Below are 24,472 nucleotides of genomic sequence, written 5' to 3'. Positions count from 1 at the left end.
GGAGCGGTGAGGGAGGAAGGGGACACCCGCCTAGCCAGCCAGATCAGCCGAATCAACCCTGGCGATCAATGGGGTGACAGATGTCTCAGCCAGATCGCCCTCACATCCAAAGCTCTACACAGGCCCAATCGGTATATATAGCACGTTTTACCCTAAGCCCTTTAGGTTACGGTGAGCCTTTTTGGGACTTGCCTGTTAAATGAGGGTTGGCACGTAGTAATCAAGGCTGACGGGCAGAGCGGTGGGCCACGGCATCTGGTTTTCCCAAAGTCCTTTCCCAGGAGGTGCTAAATCGTTTCCCAAGAGGCTCTGCGGGAAATGTAAATGAGGTCTGTTTTGATTGGCTAGGTCCCCTTTCGCCCTGACCCCGCCCACTTCCCCCTCTCTGTTGAAAAGAGGGGAGGAGCCACTGCTCTGCTGTAGCTTTCAAGGCAGGCGACTGCGAAGTTAGTGACAGTGAGTGCTTGCGAGGCAGCAGGCAGAAGAGCCTCAGGTGGGTCCAAGGCAAGGAGGGGACTGGGATTGGGATTGGGATTGGAACTGGACAGTGCAAAAAGGGAACTGGTGGGACTGGTGATGAGATTGGGAGTGGGACTGTGAAAAAGAGGAACTGGTGGGAGTGGGGTGGGACTATGGCTGGGAAGGGGCAAAAAGGGAACTGGTGGGAAGGGGCTTGGGATTAGGATTGGGAAAATGCAAAAGGGGAACTGGTGGAATTGAGATTGGGATTTGGACTGGGAAGGTGCATAAGGGGAACTGGTGGGACTGGGAAGGTGCAAAAAGAGAACTGGTGGCACAGGTGATGAGACTGGGAAGGTGGAAAAGAAACTGGTGACACTGGTGATGAGACTGGGATTGGGATTGGGACTGGGAAGGTGCAAAAAGGGACCTGGTGGGAATGGGACTGTGATGGAGCTGGGGCTGGGGCTTCTTCCTTGCTTGTCCCCTGTTTTGAAGAGCAGCCTGGAGGCTCTGTGGGGAAAGGGTTTGGAGGTGTGTGCTGTTAATTCTTGCAAGCATTGTGTTGTTGTGTGCCTTCAGTTTCTTTCTGATTGTGGCGACCCTCAGATGAGTCTGCAATGGCGTTTTCTTGGTAAGTGTTGTTCTGTGTGTGTGTGGGGGGGGGGTTGTGCTTTGCATTCCCTGGGACTTATTTATCCTGTAATTTCAAGAGACCTCTGATCTGTTGTAGTTGTTGTTGTTATGGTTGTTGTTGTGGTTGTGGTTGTGTGTTTTCCTTTCCAGGATGGCCAGACTTTTCCTCCTTTTCAGGACCTGTCCTCCATTTCAGCTTTCTCTCCACAAGAAAACATCCTCCATTTTGAGCAGGGCTAAGAAGCATAGATTGGCATTTCTATGGAGTTTATCACACTAAAGAGAGATTAGGGCACACTTAAAGCGTCCCACAAATAGGGCAAAAAAGGCGAGTAATTGCACAAATGAACATCGCATGCAGTTGCGCAAACAAAGTGATATCAGAAATGCATTGTCGCTGACAGCCCAAAAGCAAAAAGTTGTGCATTAATGCTTCTTTGTGATCACTTTGATGGTGGGTTTTGTGCGACATCGTGTGAAATCGCTTTGCGTAATGCGATTTTTCTGTGACATTCACGGGATAAACTCCTGATCTTCTTCGTGTGATAAACCCCTATGAGTGTCTTCAGCTTTTATTTGGTTGTGTGTCCTCCATTTCTCTTTCCTTTCTTTAAATGCTTATTTATCTACTTTAAAAGACATCCACACATGTATACAGCTGCAGCATACAAGTGTCAAACCATAAATCTCCTTAAAACATGGAAGGGGGGGGGGGACACAAAGAATAATTTTTCCAGAAGGTCCTACATTTTGTGGTGACTTGTCCTTCTTTTTTGGATTAGGACACCTGGTCACCCTGGTTGCTTCCAATTTATGGTGCACTTAAGGTGACCATGCCATGGGGTTTTTGTGGCAAGATTTGTTCAGAGGAGGTTGGCTATTCCCTTCCCCTGAAGCTGAGAGAGTGTGACTTGTCCAAGGCCACCTTGTGAGTTTCCATGGCCAAGTCAGGATTTGAACCTTGGTCTCCAGAGTTGTAGTCCAATGCTCAAACCACATTGGCTGATTTTATTCCCTCCATCCCATGCCAAATCCTCCTGAAAATATGGAGTGAGATGGGCCATTGGAGGGGTCTGGATGGGCAGTTTAGTTGGTGGCAGCTGGTCTGGGTCCTGTTAAAGTGGTGATAATACAGAGGCAGTTCTCCCAGAGCTTGGAAAAGAAAACTCCTTGTTTTCTGGAGTGGGGCTGCATCCACACTGCAGAAACAATCCAGTTTGACACTACTTTAACTGCTGTGGATCAATGCTAGGGAATCCTGGGATCTATAGTTTCTTGTGGCTCTCTGATAGAGAAGGCTAAGCATCTCACAAAACGTCAAATCCCAGGATTCCGTAGCTCTGAGCCATGGCAGTCAAAGCAGTGTCAAACTGCATTGATTTTGCAATGTAGGTGAGGCCAGGGTCTCCTCCGGTCCCTCAGCCTGAATGATCAGTGAATCTGGAGGACCGTGGCCCTTTTCTTCCTCAAAATAACTTTTCCTAAGTGCTTTCCTATGGCTGGGAGATCAAGATGTTGCACCTTTTGCAAGAAGAGGTGGGTGTGGGCAGTCTCATCTTCCTGGAGATGGCCAGTGGCGGTGGCACATGAGAAGTGAAGGGGGAGCTGGAGGTTGGGAAAACATAGTTGCTTGAACAAAGAGGCCTCTGTTGGAAAGAAGTGGTCCATAAGTCTGGAGGCTAAAAGTTCATCCCTGCAGACGAACGGGGCAGAAACATTAGAAACATGTGTTATTTTGTGGTTAACACTGTTGCGGCCATGGAGAGAAGGCCACATAAGTGTGAGCAAGTTTGTAAGAAACATAGGAGGCTTGGTTTGCAAGCAAAAAGAGAGAACCAGCATCAATATGTTTGTTTTGTTAAGATTGCCAGGAAGGAAAGGATTGGCCTTGTGATCAGTTGTGTTCCAGGGCTTGGAAAAGTTTACATTTGGGGGTTATGACTCCCACTGACTATGGCTGCTGCAGATTTCTGCACACTGAAGTCCGAAAGGAAAAACAACAACTACAACTCAGTTATGTTTTGGTGTCAGTTGACTACATTGGGGAGGAGGTTTCCCGTACTTTCCCCAAGCCAATATTTTTCCCAAGTACTGTGACAAGACTAATAACAAAAGCTGGCGTGAGTAGTGAAGCTCTCGTGGTGTTAAGGACTGCATAGAAAGTATTCTTAGCTATTCGAAACATCTTTGAACAGAGAAACAAATAGTCAAACTATTCCTTATAAGTAGCTGGATGATCTTAACATCTGGCAATGGAACTTTAGAGGCCATGAAAAGAGCTGATTAGAGCTGAGAATAATTTACTTCTCTTTTCTTCTTTGTAAAGGATTATATGCTATTTAGCGAGTTTGCATACTCTTGCATTGAAGAAGTTTGTTTAGATATGAAGATGCTATTAGTATCTTTATCAGTTGTGAGATATTCATGCTTATCCCAAAGGAGAATAGCAAATAAAGGCAACTTTTTTGGCTTGGGTAACCTTCAAAACCTGCCTTGTATTTGGAGTGGGATTTCTAAAACATGCTCCTGACTTGTGAGTCTCAGTTTTTAACAATACTTGAGATCTCTGTATTCAAAGAGCAGTGTGATCCAGGCCTTATTCTTTTTTTAAAGCTAATATCAACTAGCCCTTTGCAATTGACAGGGTCCCATTTCTTCTGTACTATCCTTTGACAGTTGCTTTTTAAAGACACATATTTGCATTTATAATGATGAAATAACTGAGTGGTTTTTTGTGGGGTTTTTGGGCTATGTTGCCATGTTCAAGAAGAGTTTCTTCCTGATGTTTCGCCAGCATCTGTGGCTGGCATCTTCAGAGAAATGGATGCTGGCCATGAAAGCCTTCGACTTCATAACTTGAGTGGTCTTAATTTATTTTTCATATCCATTGTATTCTATAGGCATGAAGCCTAAGCCATTAAGGGAAGGATAAGGGTAACCCAGCATCCTCCTCCTTGTAATTTATCACATTGGGGCTAATTTCGGCATTAAAGAGAGACTAAAGCGCATTTAAAGCATCTTGCAAATGAAGCAAAAATGGCAAGTAATTGCACAAATGATTTATCACATGCGGTTGTGCAAATAAAGTGATATTAGAAATGCAGTGTCGCTGAAATCCCGAAAGTAAAAAGATGTGCATTAATGCTTCTTTGTGACCACTTTAATATCCTAGAAAAAAATCATTTTGTGTGACGTCATTGTTTCACAATATTACGCTATTTTTCCAGGATATTCATGGGATAAACTTCCAATCTCCTCCTTGTGATAAACTCCATTGTGCTGGTACTTCCTTAAAACTGGTAGGACCAATAGTGGATCTTTAAAAAATCACCACTAACTTACCTTTGTAAAAAATCATTTTCACATCAGTCCTTCCCTCCCTTTCCTTTTGGCATCTTCTATTCCTTTTTTCCCCTAGCACTTACTTTCCCCAAAAAATATCTCCAAGGAAGCCTTTGAGCAAGGTATGCAGGCAAAGGCCCATTCTTAGTTGTTGACTATTGGTAATTCTTTGATAAATGGAGATGTGGTTTATTATTGTGCCCAATAGCCACGTATAGACGTTTATAGATCAAGAGCACTGTCTTTTTTCCAAACTGCACACTGATGCAAGAACATTCTCTCATGTACAGACTATTCTTTCCTTCTATTATCTGGTCTTTTGCGCTAAGAACTGGGAATTATGAGAAAATGTACACACCACTCATCTACTTCTCCACTATTCAAGGAGAGTGACAAGCCCTTTATTTTGGTTTACTCCTAGTTAGGGCTGTGAAGGGTTGAATGGCTAGTAGAATTAAAACCTGGAGGTAACTGAGTTTGAATCTGCACTGCAGAAATAGTGCAGCTTGACACCGCTTTAACTGCCACGGCTTCTTGTTTTGGTATTCTGCGTTTTGTAGTTTCATTAACTATTTCGCTATCAGAGAGCTCTGGTGCCACAACAAACTATAAATCCCAGAATTCCATAGGAAGGAGCCTTAACAGTTAAAGTGTTATCAAACTCCATTAATTCTGTAATGTGGCAGCAGTCTAGGTGATAACTAGTACAAACACAAGCTGTCCCAACACGTTGTGCTCCAGGTGTGTGTTTGACACCAGCCTCCATTATTCCTACCCAACATGGAGACTGGGGTGATACCAGTTCTAGTCCAACATATCTAGAAGGTACCAGACTGAGAAAGGTTACATGAGAAAAACGTTTAGGTATCTATTTGTCTTCACAAAATTCTGAAAATTATCTATGGCTTGGGGAAAGTTTTTTATTATTATTTTTGAACCATAACTCAAAGAACCCACCAGAGACCATGCTGATAAGGGGAGGTTTCTGGGAGATAGTCTAAAAAGTGATTTCACTAATGTTTGTTTTGTTAGATAAGAGTCATATAGTCCACTTGTGAGGGATGGAATAGACATGATCCAAAGTCCCCTCTGTCTTTCCCAATAGTTTTTAAATGGAAGAGTAACCTTGGATAAGATCAACCACAGAAAAGATGTGCCTAACCCTTCCTGCTATCTGTTGCTAAAAATCACTCTTCTTCTCATTCTTCTTTCCTGCCCACTTGAAGGGGAAAATGCAAAATTGCTTTCACAGAAGTGGACGTCATGCAACTTTGAAGGACACTCAACAGTGTAATGCCATGGTACTCAAACTTTTAAATCTTGGGAACCCCCCCCCCCTTTTTTTACATCTACACGTGGACGTTGTACTGCCCCTCGACATAGTACTGTATATTAATTAAAATATTTTGTTTATTTTCATGTTTTCATTTGCACATTCATGTACTGTATATTCATATTTTAACATTATATAAGGAAATAATATCGTTCAAATTAGAAGAGTTTTTATTTAAGTAAACTGAATATTCAGCTCAACACGTGTACATTTTACACATTAAAAACGTTGGAGGGGGGGAATCATAGCCTACAAATCTCGCACCCTCCTTTAGCAACTCTCATGCCCTCTCGGGGGTCCCACCTCACCATTGGGAAGTCCTGATATAATAAATTAATGTATTTTCTTTTATTTTTTTAATGCCAGCATGGTAGAGTAATTTGTGTATTAGAATAAAACCCTGGAGACCAGGGTTCAAATCAGCCATGGAAACCCAGTGGGGTGATCTTAGGCAAGCCACACTCTCTCCAAACAAATTTTTGCCAGGAAAACCTTAGGATCTCTGTAACGGCTTGAAGGTGTACCCAATAACAATAATACACTGATTAACATTAGCAAAGAACATCTGTTAAACTATATGGCAAAAAAAGTCAAGTCACTGCTTTTCTGCACATTGCCTTGCTAACCAATACTCTTCTATTGTTTCTTCCTCTTCTGGTGTTGCAATATTGAGAATTGGCTCTTGCCACAGAATTTCACTGTGGACCATCTTCACGTTCGAGATGAAGTAATAACAAATATTTTTCTCCTTCTCTGAGTTGGCCACCTTTGTCCACATTCCTGGGTCCTGAACAGTTGAAATCCCTTTCATGTGAGCTTGTCACCTAATAAGTGGCTGCTCTCTCCAGTAGTTCGGCTGTCTTCATTGGGTTATTCTTCAAAAGTTGCATTTCTCCTGCTTGTAAGGGGTGCAGGGAGACTGAAAACTGTGGACCTTTGTTTGTGTGCCAACACATAATTTCCCCTCAGGATTCCTTCAGTTGGAAACTAGAGACATTCAACAGATTGGATGCTTTTTCCCCTTCCAAGAATGTAGAGTTCAGCTTGAGTGTTAATCATGTCTATTGTCCCTTAGTTACAGAAGCCAGTTTGGTTTCTTTTTGAGATCTCTGAGATCTGTTTAGGTGGGGGGAAATATGGCATTGTCACCTAGTGAAAGTATGTAGCTCACACATTGGTTACAATCCAGATAATTTTATCTAGATAACTTTTTAAAATTGTGAATTTTAAATGTGGATTATTTTAATGTGTGTATATCTTGTCCTTTTTAACTGTATGTATGTCTTGTTAAATTGATGTGTATTTTACCTGTTGTGTTTTAATAGCAATAGCATGTATATTTTTATACCGCTTATCGGTGAACTTGGCACTCTCTAAGTGGTTTAACTGATGTGGTGTTTCCCCACCTCGATCCTTATTATCATCATCATCCTCAGTTTTCTACAACTCTTAGCCAGTTGGTGCAGCTGTTGGAGCTGAACAGATGGTGTATGCCTCCATTTGAATGAATCCACAGATAGTACGATCCTGAGGCGCACCTGCTGCCCACAGCATCATGACAAAGGGGTCCGCAGTGCCTACTCCATGTTCACGAGGCAAGATGCCCCATAAGCAAAGAGGGCAGTTGTATAACTTGTGGCAGAGAGAGTAGCGTCAAAGTACTCCTTGCAAAATTGAGTCCTTGTTAAGGGCAATGTGCCGCTTAGTAATTGAAGATGGACATGGTTTGGTGTTTAACTCAGTATTCATCTATGCTGCAGAAATGATGCAGTTTGACACCAACTTAACTGCCATGGCACCAGGGCTTATTGGTGGTAAATGATTCCTGAAGGTCTTTAGCCTTCTCTGCCAAAGCATGCTGGAGCCTCACAAAACCACAAATCCCAGAATTTTGTAGAACAGAGCCATGGCAGTTAAAGTGGTGTCAAACTCAATTATTTTTTTACTGCACCCCCAAATAACTCAACAGATACATCCCTAGGAACTCCTCAGTACCCTGGTCAGGTTCTGGGTGTCTATGTTTCATGGCATTGGAGTTGTCATCCTAACAGACAGAGAGATGTGCCTTCACTTTTATTCTTACAGAGAGCTGTACAGCTTGGGATGAAGTTTCAAAGTCTGAAGGGTTAAGATGTTATTGCCATAAGTGGGAATTCACATAGGTTTAATGGCTGTCTTGATCCTTATGTCAAGTGGCCTTTCTGCAGCTAGTCAATGCTTGCTTTGTGTGTAAGGTCAGAGGTTTATCCCTTCTGAGGATGAGTTGCAAAATATTTTTTCCTTAAGTCTTTGGTAGATCACTGCCAGTAACTGTACTGTAAGAGAGATAACAGTTATCAGATTCAGTGGCCCAGGTTGGATGTATATTTTGCAAACAAGCTATAGGTATGAATAGTAGATATTGAAATTGTCTGCTTCAGATTAACCATGGTTTGGCATTATGTCCAAACTAGAACAAACTGTGGTTGGTTTAAACAGGGATTTATTGTAGCTAATCAAGAACCCATGGTCAGGCAGAGAGTCAAAGCTTTCCAGCATTCCTCCTGGTTGAGCAAGGCTGCAAGAGCTCCATGATCAGCTATCCACATTCACACAGAAGCCACATTTTTGAAGGTCTTGTTCCAGTTATATTCTTTTAATTTGCTTCTTCTCCACTCACCGCACAGGTAGCTAAAATTTGGGGTGGGTGTTACAAATAAAAGATGTTATAAATAAAACCTCCTCCATGGATGTTCACTGGTTTTGATGACAACCAGAAGACCAGTGACATTGACATGGTATAAATGTAATATAATTTTCCCAGCTTTCATATCTTTCCCCAGCCTCAGACTGCATTGCAAACACAAAAAGTCACTAATACAAGGTCACTAATACAAGTTATCTCTTTTCTGTCACAGCACAGCTTTTAATGTTTGGCCATAACGCTAACAAGAACTCCAAAACTTGTCTCCCTTGTGGCAGAAGTACACTTCACTCCACTTAGGAATCCTATAGTCAGTCCTGTGTCATTTTCCCAGTTGAACCAGGAGAACAGTAATACCATCTCTGTGGTTTTTCTGAATTTGATGGGATGTAAAATGCTCTGCATGTGAACACTATTTTATATAGTGGGGAACCCTTTGAACCTGGTACTTTCTTTTTGCATTCTGTTTCCATGCCATTACAGCTGTGAATCTGCTCTGGAGTTTGGTCCATTTAAGGTTCTGAAACTTGGATAGCTCCTTTGAAGTTCAACCAAAAACCTGGAGTACATTATCTGGTTGGGTATTTTGCTCAGATCACCTTACTTTGTTCTGCCTTGTCCATTGGTTTTTCAGCAAGGCTAACACTTGCATTGTTTTGTTGGGGTTTTTTTTTCTACTTAGGAGATCAAGAAACTGTGAAATCATGGCCGAAAAGCCCAAGCTGTATTACTTTGATGGAAGAGGCAAGATGGAGTCCATACGATGGCTGTTTGCAGCAGCTGGTGTGGAGGTCTGTATTCCCTGGTTGGCTTACATAGAAAATTGTGTTATGGGAGTATTTTTCTTGGACGATTGTGCCTACATACAAAAGGCAGAAATAGAAGAAACACCAGGCTGGGATATCTCTGTTTTACAGCTTGAAAATATATATCTCTCAAGATGTTACTGTTCAGGTTTTTACTACATCTTGATAGATAAGGTTGTAGGGACCTTGGGAGCAAGGTAAAATTTTCTTTCTGAAAAGAGGCTATGGGCCACCAGTTGATTTTGTAGACTTACTTCCTCCTCTCATTCTTCCCCTGTAGTCTAAGAGGAATATTTTATTTCCTTCTCATCTACAAACACATCTTTCAGAACTGCTGTTGAGAGAATAAATGGACGAAAAGCCATGCGTACTCAAGATGTTGTATTTAAAGTGTTTTCATTTATTGCTATTTAGTGCAAAACTGCACATTTTGAGTCTATCCAGACATTTGAATCTGTTATGACCACGATTATACTACTGTGACTCTGAACCACTTGTTCAGTACAGATAGGCCAGCTGAAATTCTTTTGCTATGATGTCTCAAGATATACAGCCAAAAATCAATAAGGGCTAGAAACATGGGTTTTCCCCCTGAAAACAGAAGAGGATGAGAAGATCTAAGTATTCTGTTGAGAGTAGGGAGGGGGTTTTATATACTGCTTTTGACTTTAACCATTTTATTCAGTGTTTTTAATGCAATCTGCTTTGAGTACTGCATTGGGCCAGACTAGCAGGATGCACGGAAGGGTGCATCTACATTATAGAAATAAATCAGTTGGACCCCACTGCCATGGCTCCATCCTACAGAATCCTGGGATTTGTAGTTTTGTGAGGCACTAGCACTGTTGGGCAAACTACATGTGCCAGGATCCCATAGGATGAAGCTACAGCACTTAATGTGGTTTCAAGTTACATTATTTCTACAGTTCTATGTACTTCAGTGGCACCCTGTTACATGTGCTAAGTTAATATGGAGATTTGGCTTCTTTTTGACTTGATACATACATTTTTCTAGCAATTTTAAGTCAGTATATATGATACGACTTTCAGACTGCTAGTCTAAAACCTTTGTATTAAAAAAGGTTTAGTTAATAGGGAGAGCAGAAGTCAGATTTCAAGGCATTTGAGTGAGTGTACTTGTGGTTTGTGTTTCTCTCCCTGCCACCCGCCATCTTTGTGTTTATGCAATTGGTATGTATGAATCAGTGAAAAAATTACTTGGTATCAAAGTAGGGTACAGGAAGGAATGCAGTTTCATCAGAAGTGAAGAAAGCAGCCTTGGAAATCTGACTCAATCTTGGGAACATACAAACCTTGATAAGAAAGAGTTTGGTTGCGTTTTGAAATACTCGTGGTTAAAATGTGGCTTTTGAAGCCAGGAAATCTCAATGGGTGCTCGTCCTTGGGTCGTAATCAAGTGATGTACGTAATTTCTAGAATTTTGCAACAATTTCTTCTCAATGTTTCTGTCTTGTAGTGTGAAGAGGAATTTTTAGAGACAAGAGAACAATATGAGAAGCTGCTTCAAGGTAAGCCTATGATGAACCAGGAAACATTTGGCTGGAAATGTCAAGCAGAGTCCCTGCTAGAGCAGGAACAAAGAGAAAGCAGAACTTGTGAGCAGCAGGGAGAGAGAACTACTGCCTTGTATTTCAAGCAGGGGTACCTATGTAAACATATGATTCCTTCATAGCAGCAACGGCTTGCATCTGGAGTTGCCTTCTCATGAATGGACAGAGGCTACAACCAACTGGTAGCTTTCCCTGAGCCGAGGAGCTGTTTGTGCCCATTCTCTCATAGCTAGAGTTGCCATTTGTCCTGGAAAACATAGAAAATCCCAGATTGAGTGGATTAAAACAATGTCACAGCTGGCTGAGCCAGCTGAAGCAGTACATTCTGGATTTCTCCTTCGTCGCAGGTTGATGGGTAGGTTAAAATGCACCAGTGATAATGAAGCAGGAAACTGCGCAAGAAGTCTAGTATTGGTGGGAGCCTCATCCCACTATGCAGGCTCCAGTTGCTACTGTACAGGCATAGTATTGTCACCTTATTCTTCCATTCACTCCCCACTTCCCTCAACAGGCCTAGAAGGTGGAAAAGGAAATGTCAAGCAGAGATGCCCTTGTGTTGTGTAGTGATTGTGTTGCCAGCTTAAGGCTAGGGCTAGCCAGCATGGTAGAACTTCGCTTCCAGCCAGCCTCAAGAAAGTAAAGGGAGTCCTTTTACAATCTGGGGCTGCTTGGAACAGGACAACAGACTCCACAATCACTAAAATGTAATCATGCATAGAGTCCAGATATTTACAATAACATCCAAAATCCACAAACCAGTGATACCTTTATTCAGACAGCTAAAATGCATGAAGTATAAGATGCAAACTTTTCATGCTTCACGGGCTTCTTCATCAGGCAAAAGTGTTAAGAATCATACAAGCGGGGGAAAAATTATAAAATGACGATATTAGTCACAGGCTTGCATTTTTTAAGGTGTTGTTGAGGCGTAATTCTTTGGAGGGATATCTATGCAAGTAAGTCCTGATATGTTGTACAAAAAGCTCAGAAGATAATAATTATAGAAATAATATAAACTACTAATTTTTTAATCATTATTATTTATTACTAAGACAGGATACTGACAGAATAGAAGACATCCATTCCCAGGATATTAAACTAGACGTTTAACCCCCATTGGTCATTATCAGCTTGTTTTCTTCAATGAGTATTATAATAGTCTCTGTTTTTCACTCACAAGGACTGAGTTTATAAGTAACTGACACCTAAACTAATAAACACAAACAATATAATGGGAATATGTTATAAACTGAATCAGTTAAACACTAAATGAGATTACATGGAAATTTAGAACATCTCAGGAATAAAAAGAAATCATACTTCTAAGCTACTGCTCCTGTTCAATATCAAGTATGCTGGAAATCCATATGTATTTGTCCTAATCCTCTTTACCAAAAGAGATAACTACAAACAATAACCCCATACAATAGCAGATAGTATAAGAAAAATGCCACTCCACATGATTATATTTAGTGATTGTGTAATCTATTGCCCTATGTTTGTAATTGCATAAACATATTGTGTACCATATGTCTTTTTGTGACATCAACAACTGGTCATTTTTGAAGGGCCTATAAATTGTTTTGATTATAGTGAAGTAGGTATACTTTATAAACAATAGCTATATTTACAGCATATTCCTTGATCCATTCTGGAAGTTTCAGTGTTTAGTCTTGTCAGAGGGGTGAGTACTGAGGTTTCTGTGTGTTATGTGTGGAATTCCACTGAGGGGCATCTAGGATCCAAGCCAATGACAAGTATCCTACCATCTAACAAAAAGAGGCAGGTAGCTGCGAGCACTGAACAAGCTTTCTCTGTGTATACCTCATACACTGGTTTCATTGTGCTCAGTTACCTGATGTTTGACTTTTGTTCACAGCACCACCATAACGGGAAAAAGAGTTCAGCAAGACTGTAGTAATAGCTGATTGAGATCTGAGTTGGGTAGGAGCAGATTGGGCATGTGCTCAGCTGTGTAATATATCTTGTGGCAGCTGAATTGGACCTTTAAGTCATGTTTTCAGCAAAACTCACTCTGGCTCTTGCTCATGGATTTAGTTAGTCCATGTAGCTACTCTGTGTTTGTGATCAGACACCAATTGCTCTTCACCACTAAAATATGCTACCCTGCATTAAGCTTTTATCTTGCGATCTGAAATCTTAACTTTGGGGTGCTGTGTGCACAGCTTAATTCTGCTCTATTCATGGCTCCAAACAGAAAAAAAAGTCAAGCTTCAGTAAACATGTGCCTGATCCCAAGTGATTAATAATAATATTTATTTATATTCCTCTTAATCTCAGGGAATGCAAGCGGATTACAGCAGTAAAATAACATACAATTAAAAGAGAAATGCATTAAAATCCCAAAATCCCCAACACTCCCCCCAGCATAAAAACACAATCAAGTCCTAAAAAGAGATTAAACCAAAAAAGAAAAATTAAAAACATTAATGTACAAATACACTAAAATGAGATAAAAAAAATTTAGGTGGAGTCCAGGTAGGGCAAAGGATAAAAGATGGAGGATGAAGGGGGGTGGGGAGGCAGGTCAGCAAGGGTGTTCTAGTAACCACTGTATTGGTGGGGGAACAACATTGGTCACATTTCCTTTTTGTACTGTATTTAGGGTTAGCTTTCTGTAATGAGATTGTGTATAAATGCAGAGCTTGGGAAAGTTTCTTTTTTTGGACTATAACTTCCAAAATTACCCATCAGTTGCATGGAATACTGGGAGGTATAGTCCAAAATCCTTTTCCAATCTCATTGAAAATCACAAGAATAAATGCATAAATAGAGCACATTTGGTCAGAGGTTTCTGTATCTCTATTATTAGTATTAGTATTATTGTTGTTATTATACACTCATTCCTACACATTTGTGGCTTTGACTTTTGTGGCCTTGATTACTCATGGGTTTTATTAATATGTTCTTTCCATTAATATCTATGTCCTCCAGCGCAACTCTATGGTCAACCTTAACCAAAAGTCGCACTGAAGGACCTAGAGAGTCCTAGAGAGAACACTCCACTAGGCATTTGTAGCTCCTCCAGTGCAATTCTGTGGTCAAAGTCTGGTAGATGTTGACCACAGACTTGCACTGGAAGACCTAGAGATTCCTAGAGAGGTATTCTCTCAGATGAAAACATAGTGTTTTTGTTATTTGTGTTTTTTCCACATTCATGGGGTCCTGTGGCCTTAGCCTCAGTGAATGTGGAGGGATGAGTGTATTATTATTATTATTATTATTATTATTATTATTATTATTATATTCATACTTGGGTTTCTTGCCTAAAATTGCTGTATTTTTATGCACTAAAGAAGGGAGAATTGCTATCAGTTTCTTTGCTATATAACTCACTTGTATCAATTCTACACCTGTTGTTGTTGTCGTCGTCATCTGTATCTTGCCTTTCTCCCAAAACTGGGACACAAGGCAGCTTACAATTTAAGAACAAACAATATTGTACCACTACATCCAAAAAGTGAACATTAAAAATGAGATTATTTTAAAACAATTTGAGCCTACACTTAAAAAGATAAAAAGCAATTAAAAACAATTCAGTTTAAAACAATACATTCTTAGCCCATTCTTTAAAAACTTTCCATTTTTGTTGGCATAAAAAGGATTTCACCTGCTGGCAGAAAAACAGTAAAGAGGGTGGTCATTCCAATGTCTAGGAGCACCCACTGAAAAGGCCTTATCTTGCCTTCCCACCAACTATGCCTGTGATGGGTGGTGGGGCTGAGAAAAAGGCCATTCTTGAGGATCTCATGGCCTGGACAGGTTCATATGGGTAGATATCTTCTGCCTGTTAGCCTGGACCTCTATAGTCATATAAGGTCTCTTGTTCACATATCTGGATTTGTGAGACAAAGGATGCAGGGATAATCCCATATTTTTGTACAGCAAGCGACTGTGATTGGTGCCTAAAGCTTAAGGCAAAGAACTCAAGATTTGGCCCAGAAACCTCTGGGCCTGTGATGATCCTGACTTGGCAGCCCTATCTTTGATATTACAATGATCTGTCTCCTCATATATGTATCTGTGCACCTACATTTCTCTTGAGCACTAATAACAGATCAGTTAGGATTATATTAGTTTGTAGTACCAGGGTAGACATTCAGTTCTAGACAGAAAGCTTGACTTTTCCCTCCGTTTTTGTTTTCTCGAAAGATGGATCCCTCCTGTTCCAGCAAGTGCCCATGGTGGAAATGGATGGGATGAAGATGGTGCAGACCCGAGCCATTCTCAGCTACATTGCAGGAAAATACAACCTCTATGGGAAGGACCTCAAGGAGAGAGCATTGTACTGTAACAGATACACACACACATATATATATTTAGCTCAAGTTGTATGTGCTATACTAGCTCTCCTTGTCTCTTGGGTCATACAAACTAGGGTATGATCTACTTTAGGAGAGGGAAAACATTGGGGATCTGCTTTATTTCCTTCCTGCAAGCCAAGGCATAGGTCTAGGCTATGGAATTCTGGGGTTTATAGTTTGGTGAGATATCTAGCCTCAAATCCCAGGATGCCATAACATTGAACCATGGCAGCTAAAGCAGTGTCAAACTGCATTATTTCTGCAGTGCAAATGCAGCCCAAGATTCACTTTGTGGACCCTGATACAAAGGAAATCCACTTAGAATAAATGAGTTTTAAGCCAAGGAAGCAGCTCTGAACAGTTCACTGTTTTCCTGCTTTTTTAAAAAATTACTCCTGGTTACTTGAATCATTTGTTTTTTCAGTTGTTTAATTTAGACTGAGAAGAGACAAGGTTGTTTTCTGCTGTCATTAAAGAACTAGGAGTCAGAAGTCCTTGTAAGCCTGCCAGGAGATACAGATCTGCATTATTGTTACATGCCTTCAAGTAATTTCTGATTTGTGGCAAGCTTAAGGCAAAGCAATCATGGGATTTTCTTGGCAAAATTTGTTCAGATCCACTGAAGGAGGTCTGTCTTTGCTTTCTTCTGAAACTGAAAGATGGTGAATTTGCCCGAGGTGGATTTCCATGACTGAGTGGGATTTGAAGCCTGGTATCCAGAGTCATAGTCCAGTGCTCAAATCACTACACAGCGTTACCCCTCATATATGTAGTAGCCACTTGCAAATAGGGGCATTCTTTTGATTTAAATTAAATTGGGCCAAATGCTCTGTTCCAAATACAGGTTAAGTATCCCTTATCCAGAAATCTGAAATAATCCAAAATTTGACTGAGACAGTGACACCTTTGCTTTCTGATGATTCAATGTACACAAACTTTGTTTCATACATAGAATTATTTAAAATGTTGTGTATAACATTACCTCCAGGCTATGTGTATAAGGCATATATGCAACATAATTTAATTTTGTGTTTAGACTTGGGTCCTTCTCCTAAATATATTATGCATATGCAAATATTCCAACATAAAAAAAATCCAAAACACTTCTGGTCTCAGATATTTCAGATAAGGAATACTTAACCTATGCTTTCTATGTGTATCTCTCAGACAAGCATGTAACAAGAGGTATATCCACACTACATACTTACAGCACTTCCAGTTGTGTGGAATCCTGTTATTTGTACTTTGGAGAAATTCTTGTAATTATCTGTTAGAGAGCTCTAGTGTACTACTCCAAACTACAGCACTAACACTTTACAGCAGGGAACTGTTAAGTAGCCTCACTAACCTACAAATCATAGGACTCCGCATGATGTACCCATGATAATTAAAGTGATATCAAACTGCTGTAAGCATGCAGTGGTTGTAAACGTTTCAGCCCACAGCCTGGATGAGGCCAGCAGGCATTCCTTGTCCTGCCCGCCGTCATCTGCTGTTCTCTAATGTTGCATGTACACTGCAGAATTAATGCATTTTGACACCACTTTGACTGCCATGGCTCCATACTATAGAATTCTGGAATTTGTACTTTTGTGAGATATTTAGCTTTCTCTGTCAGAGACAACTACAAATCCCAGGATTCCATAAGATGGCACCACAACAGTTAAAGTGGCATGAGACTGTATTAATTCTGCAGTGTGACAGTAACTGTTCTCTATGATTAGACTTACTTGAAGCCCAAGAAACCGTTTAATGGAAGTGATTTCCAGTCTGAAAAGCTGTTGCACTGGGGCATCTCCCTGAGTGGATATGCTTTGAGTTGAACTGTGCTTTATATACTTGGTTTGGGAAAAGTCCAGTAAGAATTACGTCTGGCTCTACTCTGTGATCTTAGCCTTACGCACCACTAGAATGAAACCTTTTCTCCCCACTCACCCTGCTGAAACTCTTTGGCCCCTGGGCCAAGAAATCCCTCAACTTGGTTGTAGAAAGAATGACTGCCTCTGTGCATCTGATTCATATTTGTTGTAGTCACACAAACTTTCTTTGCATTTGGAATTGGCAGAAAATAAATTTTCTGAGTGCCACAAATCAGAAATCCCATTCCCAAGCATGCAGAAGGTTTTCAGGATTGACAGGCTGAGCTCAGGTGGTTCAAAAGAAATCAAAATAAGAGCCAGAAGAGTTGCCTCTATAATATTAACCCCCCGACCCACACACACACAAGTAGTCTAGCATCAAACGCTCCCTTTTAGAAATATGACTTCATAGTATGTTTTCCTCACCCTTGGCAGCTAGTGCCTCAGTTCAGAGACAGTAAAGATACATGGTAAAGTCAGGTCCAGTAAAATGTTTATCTTTCAACAGAAAATTATTGAAATCAACCAGTTCTAAAGTGATATTCTGTTCTTGCCACGTGGACAAGGATTAAGCCATTCTCCCACTCTTATGTTCTCTTTCTGACAGTTTGCAGCACATTGGAGAAAATTGCCCATTGGCAAAGAGCTGGCAATACAGTACAGTTTGTCACAGTGTCAGCTATCATCTCTTGCATGCTAGTGCATCATAGGAAAACAATGACTTTTCTAATATGAAGTTGAAGGCTTTCATGGCTGGCATCCATAGTTTTTTGTGGGTTTTTCGGGCTATGTGGCCATGTTCTACCAGACAATGATCACTAATTAAGCAGACACTAATCCCTTTTGCATGTCCTCCCACCCTGAGGCCTTGTCATCAACAACAGAACAATACACAAACTAACATGGAAATCACCCTAATCCTACCCAGGGCCACACAGAGTGAGTGTGTGTGTGTGTGTGTGTGTGTGTGTGTGTGTGTGCGTGCACACACTCACACACACACACACACATATACCCAACTCTCTTCCATGCCAGCATTCTCTGAAGATGCCAGCCACAGATGCAGACTAAACATCAGGAATAAACTCTTCTAGAACATGGCCACACAGCCCGAAAAACCCACAAAAAACTAATGACTTTTCTGCTGTTTTATATGAGATGGATATAAGCTGACTAAAGCCAGAAGTAAGACTGACTGGTGTGTGTCTGTGTATCTGTCTCCGCAGAATTGACACCTATGTGGAAGGAACAACAGACCTAATGGGGTTCATTTTGTTGTTCCCTTTCTTATCCCCTGAAGATAAGGAGAAGCAACTTGCTGTAATCGTTGAAAAAGCAACAAAACGATACTTTCCTGTCTATGAAAAGGTATTATTCAGTATCATGTTTCTGTACCTCATGAGTAAGGCAAAAATGTGATGCTTCAGATAATGTTGGATTACAGCTCATGTTAAGCCTAACCAACTGGGCCAATGGTGAGGGGAGTTATAATCTGATAACTTCTGGAGAGCCACATATTTCCCAAATCTGGCCTACAACTGTTTCCTTGAATGGAGTTTACTCGCCTGAGTATGACCCATGACAGAATTTCTGAGTCATGGGGGGAATAGCCTTCAGTGCCTTTTCTTCCTCCTCCTCATCAGAGGTATCTTGCCTTCTGGCCTCTTCTGATTTAGTCACGTCCCACCAAAATTGTGCCCCATGAGTAACAAATTTGAAGTACTGTTTGTGTTCATGCCCACCCCACAAATCTGCAGGCCTTGCATCTCTAAATCTATGTTCACATATTGCACAATGATCATATGAGTCTGCCTACTTTCACAAGGGTTTGCAGCATGCTTAATGCGGCCTCTTTCTCACCCCTAACAGTCCATGCTGTTGTTGTTATGACATGACTAGTGACTGATGGAGGGTGTCCCTATGCATTTGTGTTTATTTTGTTATTGCATATTCCACAAATGCGGGGCAGGGGGCAATACCCATAAGAAACAGTTTGCACAACAGGGACCAAGCTGGACTAGTATGTTTCTCCCTGATGCACTTGTCTCTTACTAGCAAGGAGTATTTGATACAGTGGAAGCACTGCAAAAGATATACTGTCTTTAATTTGGAGTAGTGCAGTCTATTTTACCACTTGTGGAATCACAGCAGTATAGTTGTGTAGTGTGAAAGGGCCCTCAGTCAATGCTTGCTTTTCCACACATTTTTCTGCTATAGAACATTATACTGTGTTTTGCTATTGGGCCATAACAGGCCACATGACCCCAAAGCAGGTTTTTATAATGAGAGCCCCTACATTGAAAACTTAGAAATCACAGTAGCTTTAATTAGACCTGTTATTGGTGTGTTACAGATTCTGAAGGATCACGGACAAGAGTTCCTGGTTGGCAACCAGTTCAGCTGGGCAGATGTACAACTGATTGAAGCCATTTTAATGGTTGAGGAGAAGTCTTCCAGTGTTCTGGCTGAGTTCCCTCAGCTGCAGGTATTGAGAGGACAGGGGAAATAAGGCAATGTGACTTAAGTGTGCTACTATTTTTTTTTTTAAAAAGATTGCTATCTCACTATTCCAAAGAGGAAAGCAAAAAGGGATTTCGTGAAAACTTATTCAAGAAAACTGTGCATTGTATATGAGGAGTCTGACAATGTAATTCCATATATGTCTATCCTGAAGTAAGCTCAGTTTTGTTCTGTTAAAGCCTTGAGACTGATTCCAATCACACCCATACCTTCAGAAATAAGGGCTATGTTTCCTCACTAAGGCTGCTGCCCACTGCAGAACTAATGCAGTTTGACACTACTTTGACTGTCATGGAGCCTTACTGCATTACAAAAGAAAGACAAGACAGAGCAGTTGAGAAGCAGCTTATTCCTTGCCTCTACACATGCTGTCAAAGCGCTTCTGTTCTCTTCCCAAGGAAGGCAGTCATAAAAACGTGTCTTCTGTCGCGCTAGAAGAATCCATTTGGCAAAAGGCACACTTTAACAACCATCTCCCTCAAGAAGGAGAATGGAAGTGCTATGACAGGATGTGGAGAGTCAAGAAGAAAGCCACTTCTTTCATCTTTCTTTTGTCATGCTAAGGCTCATGGCTCCAGCCTAAGCAATCTTGGAATTTGTAGTTGTGGTACTAGAACTCTGATAGAGAAGGCTAAATATCTCACAAAATGACAAGTCCCAGAGTTCCATAGCACTGAGTCATGGCAGTTAAAGTTGTATCAAACTGTATTAATTCTGCAATGTAGATGCAGCCTACGAAAACCTTTCTGAAACATATAAACATCCATGTGGCCTTACATGCAAATAAGTTAAAAGACCACAATAAATAAGCAGTTGGAATAGAAATATGAAGATTAAGATCTGAAAAGCACTGAGAAAAAAAAAGAGGGAAGAGAAGTTGCATCTTAAGGGAAAGCTCTAGCCTTGTGCCTCTAACTCAGGGAAGAAACATAATCACTGTACACAGATTGCTAACACAAATGATCACCTTGTGATGTAGTTAGTGGAGAAAGGTCTTTCCAGTTAACAAGACCCTCTGCTTTCAAACATTGCTTCAGTGTGTACCAAAAAAACCAAAAAGCAAGCAAAGAAAAACTCGCCATGTTTTCGTTAGTACAGGTGACTAGTCGAATCTTTGGTGGACTGGAATATTTTATTATTTGGTGAGTTGATCACCTGTATTTGGCTTCTGTTAAATCTGATATGAGGGGCAAGGCAGGGATTCCATATAGACAGACAAAAGAGTGCACTTCACCACATTGTTTGTAATCTTTGTGCACACTTTAGGTGAATCTTATATTCAGTTTATCCTTTTTCACAACAGCTGTATTGCCAAAAGTGTCTCAGTGCCTATGTTGTTTTTGGCCACTTTCTATATTCATTCCAGAGTAAACATTTCAAATGTTTTAAACATTGATTCTCTCTTGAGGGAATGACACAGCTGTAGCAGAGTATTGCAGCCCTCTTTGAGAGTGGCTACTGTGTTGTGTCCTTTGCCACAACAAAGTACAAGAGGTGACTTTATCAAAGCAAATTTGGGTATTATTTACTTCTAACAGTGTCACTTAGGAGCTATAATGTCTGTGTTTTGTCTTTTCCTCACTTCCTTCTAGGCTTTTAAAGCAAGGATCTGTAACATTCCTACAATTAAGAAGTTTCTGGAGCCGGGAAGCCTGAGGAAACCTGTTCCTGATGACAAATATGTGGAGACTGTGAGAAGAGTTCTCCAGATGTACTACAATGTGAAAGCAACTTAGGGGAGTTAGTTGAAGTAGTTTGGTTGAGCACATCAGAATTACAAGTACTCCTACTTATTAATAATTATTGCTGTGAAGGGCTCTTGTCATAAATCCCATGCTGTTACATTAGACTCCAGAGGTACTGTGTGACATTTACTAGGTGGTGAGTGGGCTGCTAATTTAGGCTTCTGATCAAGCTGCTAGTGGTAATCTCTAATACTATATATACACACAGGCCTTATTCCTATTGTTTCAAACCAATGAATCAATGGGAACTTTGTAAATCAAAGTTTATGTAAGTTCCATTGATCCAATGGATCTATTCATATTGGGATTAATAAATGGACTTTGACTAAAGAGTTTATTATATACTGATTTTAATTCATAAGAATCATACTTTAAAACAGGGCTGGTGAGAAGGTAGATCAGAGTATGCTGGTAATAGATTGGCAGAAATATGACTTCCAATTATTTAACAGCAGGAGCAACGGATGACACATACAGCCATTTGTGCAAAGGACTATGACTGTCATTTATTTTTGGTACCCAGAACAAAATTCTCTCTCATGATTCTTCAATATCAAGCCTCTCTTTTGCTTCAGAATCCTTTGGTTGATAGATCTTGAGATTACAGTTGTTTGATGTTGTTATTTTCAAAGAAGAGTAGATTTTGCAAAGAGAGCCACTGTGGTCTGTTCACCGGACAAGGGCTGTGGAAGATCAGGGTTGGAATCTTGACTCATGTATGGAAACCCACTGGGTGACCTTGGGCGAGTCACGGAAGAAGGCAATGGTAAACCTCCTCTGAATTAATCTCGCCAAGAAAACCCCATGATAGATTTGCCTTAGAGTCACCATAACTCAGAAATAACTTGAAGATGCACAACAACAAGAAGGTCTTGCAAGCTGGGCATCTGCCCATGCATGTTTCAAAGCATACTTTATATATCTCATTGGCCAAAGCAGTATCTTTCTTCAGATGGGAGTTTAGAAAAGTTACTTTTAGGACTGCAATTACCAGAATCTCCTCCAGCTGGCATGGGAGGTTCTGGGAGTTTGGGTTTTTAACAAGTAATTTTGCCTAACTCATCAACCACTTATATAAAGTATATTATTAGGTTAGATGCTCAAACAACTCTTTTTCTATCCAATAATATTTTCTGCCAATAGGAAAGGGCTTGTACTGTAGAACTGAGCCAAAGTAAGTCTAGGGTTGTGTTTCTCTTTCCAGCTTTTCTCTCATTTCTGGTATTTGTAAGCTCAGATGACAAAAAAGGTAGGAAGGCAGATAAAAGTGATGCTTACTTACAAATAATTCCCTATAAAATCAAAATATGCTTAGGAGCTGGATATTAGGCTTCTGCAGCATTTATATACAAATATATTGTAACTGTTTACCATATTAAATTTACATGGGATTTGTGATGCTCAGTCATGTAATTATTTCCATGTACTCTCCTCTTGCTGTTTCCACAAACTGGAAAACTAATAAACTGCTCTTATTATTTCACAGAGAACTAGTTCTTTACCTTATTGTCTACAGTGAGCTTTTATTTTTATTCTTGATTTCCACAGGATTCTTTAGTTTTAAGCAGTTTTCACATCTGCAGTCAAAACATAAGTCCATGAAAAGCTTATGTTACACATTTCCCTTTCTCAGGTGCTGCAAGATCCCTCTATTACTTTTCAGAATACTCTTTTCCTAATGCAGTTTGAAGATAGCTTTAAAATTCATGAATTCTCACTCACTGAGCCAACTGGACAATTGTCCCTACATTGTTGCCTAAACCCCAGTGATAATCTCAACCTGCCTGTGGAAGCAGTGTCTCTTACCATGTACTTTTACTAAGACTTGAGAGCTGCTGCAAGGGCTGTATTCGGAGTCCTATATGTGGGAACACTACACTGTGAGGAGATGTCCTGTACTCTCTGTTATGGCACACCAGTTGTTAAACAGTTTTTATAGGTGTTAAATACAGTACTTACATTGACCCCCTGATAGCTGATTCCCTACAAATATTTATTTTTACTCCCAAATGGCCAATCACTCAGAAGATTGCCCTTATCCTGCAACCTTTCATTCCCTGGAGGCATTTCCTTACAAGTGGAATTGACTGGGTGATCATTTTTGGCTTTGGGGGAAAAGAGTCCCACAAGCTGAAAAAAGATTGAGTGGACTGGGGCAAAATGGGAAATTGCACCACCGACTAGCCATATATTTGGGGGGGGGGGGGGGGGAGAGATGGAAGTGTTGGGGGGAGGCTGGTGGGCTGCATTTAGTCCACTGTTGGTCTGGCTTTATATTGGATCCCAGGATTCTGCAAGATGAAAATATGACAGTTAAAATGGTTTAAAATAAATGCTATGATGGTGTAATCTGGAAAGTTTTCATGAGAGAAGTTGTTAGTGCTTTCCAGTTTCAGAGTGGAGAATAACATCTGCTTCATGGAGATCTCTTAAGGCTTTTGTTGACAGCTGCTAGAGCCAAAATAGCAAAAGGCTGGAAGGTAGCCCAGAGTATATCAAAAGGGTTATGGCTGAATAGAGTGTGGGCAGTGGCCCTCCCAGAGAAATTAAGTTGTGAAAGAATATACAACAAAAAAGAAAGGGAACCAGGCAATTTTGAGGCTGTTTGGTTTCTGATCACTTGAGTTATTATATTAGTTCAACAAGAAAACACTATGATGAAATCTAACTAAGGACTTTAATTAAGGACTTTGACCCAATTTCTATGAATTACCTATTTAAACCAATGAACTAACAATTCTTAATTCTCCTGAATTAAGTTAACTAGTTAATTCTAAACGTTAACTGTACACCTGAATCTGAAAAATGCTGCCTGAAAATGCTTTAATGAACTGAAAAGTTCATAGACATTTAATAAAACAATGTATAAGTGTTCTATCTTCCAGTTGAGTGAGATAAACTTCAAGGACCTTGTGGACAGAAATATATTCTTCATAACACAAAAATCATATGAAGAAGAAACAAACTTTTAAAAAAACATTAAGGACCAAGGTAAAATAGTAAAGAAGAAAAATCCATGCAGAAATGTCAATATAAGGCATTCAAATACCTCCAAAGATATTCAAACAAAGCTACTACCTATATGCCACGCGTCCAAATACTGAAATGGTAGTAAGTCTTCAATTAATTAAAAAATTAAAAGGTAGGGTATTGTGTTTGTTTGTTTTCAGTGTTGTAGTATTAAGCCTTTCAG

General features: G+C 40.3%; 1 protein-coding gene across 4 annotated transcripts; it reads left to right on the top strand.

The window, feature by feature from the left end:
• The first annotated feature begins 412 nt into the window (after positions 1 to 412).
• LOC149311459 (glutathione S-transferase 3-like) lies at positions 413 to 22,769 on the top strand. 4 transcript variants are annotated; one of them, XM_089531105.1, is made up of 8 exons: positions 476 to 493; positions 1,042 to 1,093; positions 9,136 to 9,244; positions 10,737 to 10,788; positions 15,004 to 15,136; positions 18,241 to 18,382; positions 19,368 to 19,499; positions 21,127 to 22,769. In XM_089531105.1, exons 2-8 carry the CDS (start codon positions 1,080 to 1,082, stop codon positions 21,268 to 21,270), a joined length of 726 nt encoding a protein of 241 aa, XP_089387231.1. In that variant the 5' UTR covers positions 476 to 493; positions 1,042 to 1,079; the 3' UTR covers positions 21,271 to 22,769. The 4 variants fall into 4 exon arrangements, with proteins under 4 accessions (XP_089387233.1, XP_089387234.1, XP_089387231.1 ...); XM_089531107.1 differs by lacking the exon at positions 1,042 to 1,093 and having other exon boundaries at positions 413 to 493; XM_089531108.1 differs by lacking the exon at positions 1,042 to 1,093 and having other exon boundaries at positions 456 to 504.
• Positions 22,770 to 24,472: the final 1,703 nt, after the last annotated feature.

The sequence above is a fragment of the Sceloporus occidentalis genome, unplaced genomic scaffold (genome assembly GCF_023333645.1).
Source record: "Sceloporus occidentalis isolate IW3139 unplaced genomic scaffold, rSceOcc1.0.p SCAF_6, whole genome shotgun sequence".
Lineage (NCBI taxonomy): Eukaryota > Metazoa > Chordata > Lepidosauria > Squamata > Phrynosomatidae > Sceloporus > Sceloporus occidentalis.
The sequence above is the reverse complement of the archived record's forward strand: the minus strand, read 5'-3'. Positions and strand labels throughout refer to the sequence as shown.